This window comes from Lolium rigidum, chromosome 5, assembly GCF_022539505.1.
Source record: "Lolium rigidum isolate FL_2022 chromosome 5, APGP_CSIRO_Lrig_0.1, whole genome shotgun sequence".
In the NCBI taxonomy this organism is placed as follows: domain Eukaryota; kingdom Viridiplantae; phylum Streptophyta; class Magnoliopsida; order Poales; family Poaceae; genus Lolium; species Lolium rigidum.
The window spans coordinates 268257800-268261318 of NC_061512.1; the positions used below are offsets into that span (position 1 = coordinate 268257800).

Consider the following 3519-nt stretch of genomic DNA (forward strand, 5'->3'; position numbering starts at 1 on the left):
ATTTTGGCCGATTATTTTTTTCTTCCTTTTACTACTTGGCAAAACCTTTAGCACGGCCATACAAAATACATCCATATTTTAATTTATTCAAAATTACTTTCTTTTTTTTCTTTTCCTCTCTTGCAAAATCTTTAGTAAAATCATACAAAATATAGAAAATAAAATATATAACCATAAAAGTTAGTTTTCAATCCAAAATTCGCGTCAACTTTGGTTAATTTGGTTATTACCGAAACCGAACCGAAGTTTAATGGTTATTACCGAAACCGAATCGTATATGTATACATAACCGTATTAACCGAAGTATTAAAATCGTATTTACCGTATAACTGAATAAACTGAACCGAATTAACCATATTAACCGAACGTGCAGCCGGAGCACTAGCATAGCTAGGTTGTTATCGCGGTTGCTCCTCGTCCAGGTGGACCAGGAGCCAGTCTAAAGTTCCCTCTTCCTTGGTCACCTTGGCCATGTAGACGAGGTAGTCTAGGTGGTCGATGGAACGTCCTAATGTGGACACATGTATGCCATGTCACGAATACACTTGTACGAGCACAAGACGATGACTTGTTAACTGTAACACCAGTGACGTCGACGTCGCAAAAAATTACAGTTTTGACTTCGAAGGTTTGTGTAAACAATGAGTATGATTCTGACAGCGCACGAGCAAAATACCCAATTTTTATTCAGTTTACCCCTCAATTATTGAGGCGAATGGACAAAACCGTATAGCGACAAGTTCCAAATCATCCACCTCTCCGATCCACATCAACCAATCAGTCAGTTCATTATCCGACAAATTCCCGCCGAGCTGCGCCGCCAGCCAGCCAGCGGAAGAGGAGAACTCCATTTTTCCATCCTAAAAATCCAGTCTTTCGCTCTTTCTCAGGGGCGGCGCGCACCCCGCCGGAACCGATCCTTATCGCCGCCGGCATCTCTTCTTTCCTCCCCTGTTTACCACGTATGGGCGAGAAGGCACTGGCGGTCCCCGGCGGCGCGCGCTCGCCGTCCCGGTCAGACGAATCTACGGTCTTGCCATTGGTCACTGGCCACGGAGTATCCTGCTCTAGCTTCTGAAGGTCAGCGATCGATTATCCCTTCGGTTGGTAGTGGATATTTGAGTGTTGACCATTTGTAAGCCTGCAAAAAGTTGGATGTCTTGGTTACTGTTCTCTCCTATATGTAGCTGCGCAGCTGTGCCCAGATTTAAGATCGATTAATTGTTTCTATGTACACTAGATAGATTAATTCAAGCTAAGGTAGTTTCTTCATTTCCTACAGTTCGTAAGATACTGCTGCTGATTGGTCTGAAGTCTGAACTGAGCTCATGGAGACTGTTTCGACAAATGAGGTTTCTGGTAAGGGCGCGATGTGGGAGCTGGAAAGGAATCTCGATCAGCCCATGGATGCAGAGGCCGGGAGACTGAGGAATATGTACAGAGAAAAGGTGATTACTAGTATCATTTAAAAAACGCTCGCCGTTTGGATACCAGTTTTGACCAATTAGGATATGTTTTTCTTTGTTTAACACATCCCATAAAGGTTGTGAAACACCGGCCAGATGTTGCCTGGGATGCACGGTTGATTTGAAATGAATAGCTAAAGTATATGATAGCTAACTCTCTTTTTGCCCTGTTTTCCTCTCCTGTGTTTGCAGACCTACCCAACAATTTTGCTGCTGCGTCTAGCCTTCCAAAGCCTTGGCGTGGTATTTGGAGACTTAGGCACATCGCCTCTTTACGTTTTCTATAACATCTTTCCTCAGGACATAGAAGACACGGAGCAAGTGATTGGAGCGCTCTCGCTTATTATCTACTCCCTTACCCTGATTCCCCTTGTCAAATATGTGTTCATTGTCTTGAGGGCGAACGATAACGGCCAAGGTAAGAATCTATCTTGCTCTGTCAAAAGTTTTGCGTCGACTATATCTAAAAGATAATGCAGTAAATACCTACAGCATGTTCTATGACCGTCTGGAGATCACTGGAAAATGAAAAGCTCGTCTGTTAGGGAATTAGGATACAAGGTCACATTCTTCCTGAAGTCCATGTAACGGAAAAGTTGCTTAGGATCTTTGTTAGTTAGGCTCTGAACTTAGACCTGTCCAATATGAAGAGATTCTAACTTGTTCGAAACTAATTAGCTATATCTCCCCCCTGAGTAAATGTTGTTTCGTATATTAAGAAATCCGTTCATATGAAAAGGCTGGCTATAGACTATGAAACCATCAATTTAAGTTCAGCTGCCTCATGTAGGGACACAAGTTTAGTGTACCAATTATGATACCTGATACAGTACCTTGCAACAAATCGGTATATATATTGGTATAAGACAACAATGTGTTGCACAGACAACGTGTCCCAAAATGGTGTGATGCTTAGGGAATTATGCAATTCCAACCCCACCTTCTGTGTTACACTATGAATATTAATATGCTCATGGCTTATTTGTAACTTCAGGTGGAACATTTGCTCTTTATTCGCTGCTTTGCCGGCACGCAAAGATAAACATTATTCCCAACCAACATAGAACAGATGAAGATCTAACAACATACGAGTAGTCGGACATATGACGAGAAATCTCTTGCTCGCAAAGATAAAAATCTGGTTAGAGGGGCATCAATTCGGAAAGAATGTCATTCTTATTCTTGTACTCTTTGGTACTTGCATGGCATGTTGGAGATGGAATTCTCACTCCCGCCATATCGGGTGAGTGCTCGCATGTTTTATCATTCCTTACTGTAAGATTTTCTCAAAGTTCATATTCTTAGCGTAACTAGGAGATATCAGCCTGACATGAACCGGTAAACCAGCATCTTCAGTCATAACACCCTGTCCTTGCCTACTAAGCATCGAATTAAGTTACCGGAAACGTTCGGCAAGAAATGCATGTCGGTAATTCCTTTGGGTACACTGAACCAATTATTTTCCTTTTAGAGGCTACCTGAGCAGCAATCTATTGGATAATGGCCCTAGGGTCCACGAGGTGACCATGTACCCAGTTGACGCAGCCTACGGCCGTACTCGAAGTGCAGAGAGGAGGGAGACTCTTGTGAAATAGATTTATTTATTTTTCTAGTTAATTCAACCAAAGGATGTGGCAGACTCTTGCCCCTAACCCTAACACAAGCAACTAATGTTTATCCTTACTTACTTGAGCCCAATGGTTGAGTCTCTTAGCTACCGAATGTATAGATAACAAACTATGGACATATAAACCTACAGAAGGAACTATCTGTAAACACCCGGATTTTTAAGTCCAGATGCCCCATTATATCATACATCGCAATCCCAGGAAGATTGTTTTAGCGAGACATAATAGTAAGTAGTTCAGAGTCATCATTTATTACAACACATACTTGTCTTACAACAACGGATCACATGATCCAATATTACACAAATAGATTGTTCAACATCACAAATAAGTAGCGGAAGCGTAGTAGTAGTGGACTACCTATTCCACAGGCAACGCTTGACGTTAGAAGACGATCCTAGTTATCGTAGACGTCCTGCTGTCCG

At 42.1% G+C, this 3519-nt stretch overlaps 1 protein-coding gene across 1 annotated transcript; it reads left to right on the forward strand.

The window, feature by feature from the left end:
• The first annotated feature begins 1282 nt into the window (after positions 1-1282).
• Positions 1283-2561, forward strand: LOC124657661 (potassium transporter 18-like). Its single transcript, XM_047196176.1, has 3 exons — positions 1283-1448; positions 1659-1884; positions 2461-2561. Exons 1-3 carry the CDS (start codon positions 1329-1331, stop codon positions 2559-2561), a joined length of 447 nt encoding a protein of 148 aa, XP_047052132.1. The 5' UTR covers positions 1283-1328.
• The last annotated feature ends 958 nt before the right edge of the window (positions 2562-3519 follow it).

Excerpts from the sequence above, each read along its gene's own strand:
- LOC124657661 (XM_047196176.1), top strand. The coding sequence starts at position 1,329 with ATGGAGACTGTTTCGACAAATGAGGTTTCTGGTAAGGGCGCGATGTGG. Across the intron at positions 1,449-1,658 it reads GGAATATGTACAGAGAAAAG|ACCTACCCAACAATTTTGCT; the intron begins GTGATTACTAGT and ends CTGTGTTTGCAG. Across the intron at positions 1,885-2,460 it reads GGCGAACGATAACGGCCAAG|GTGGAACATTTGCTCTTTAT; the intron begins GTAAGAATCTAT and ends TTGTAACTTCAG.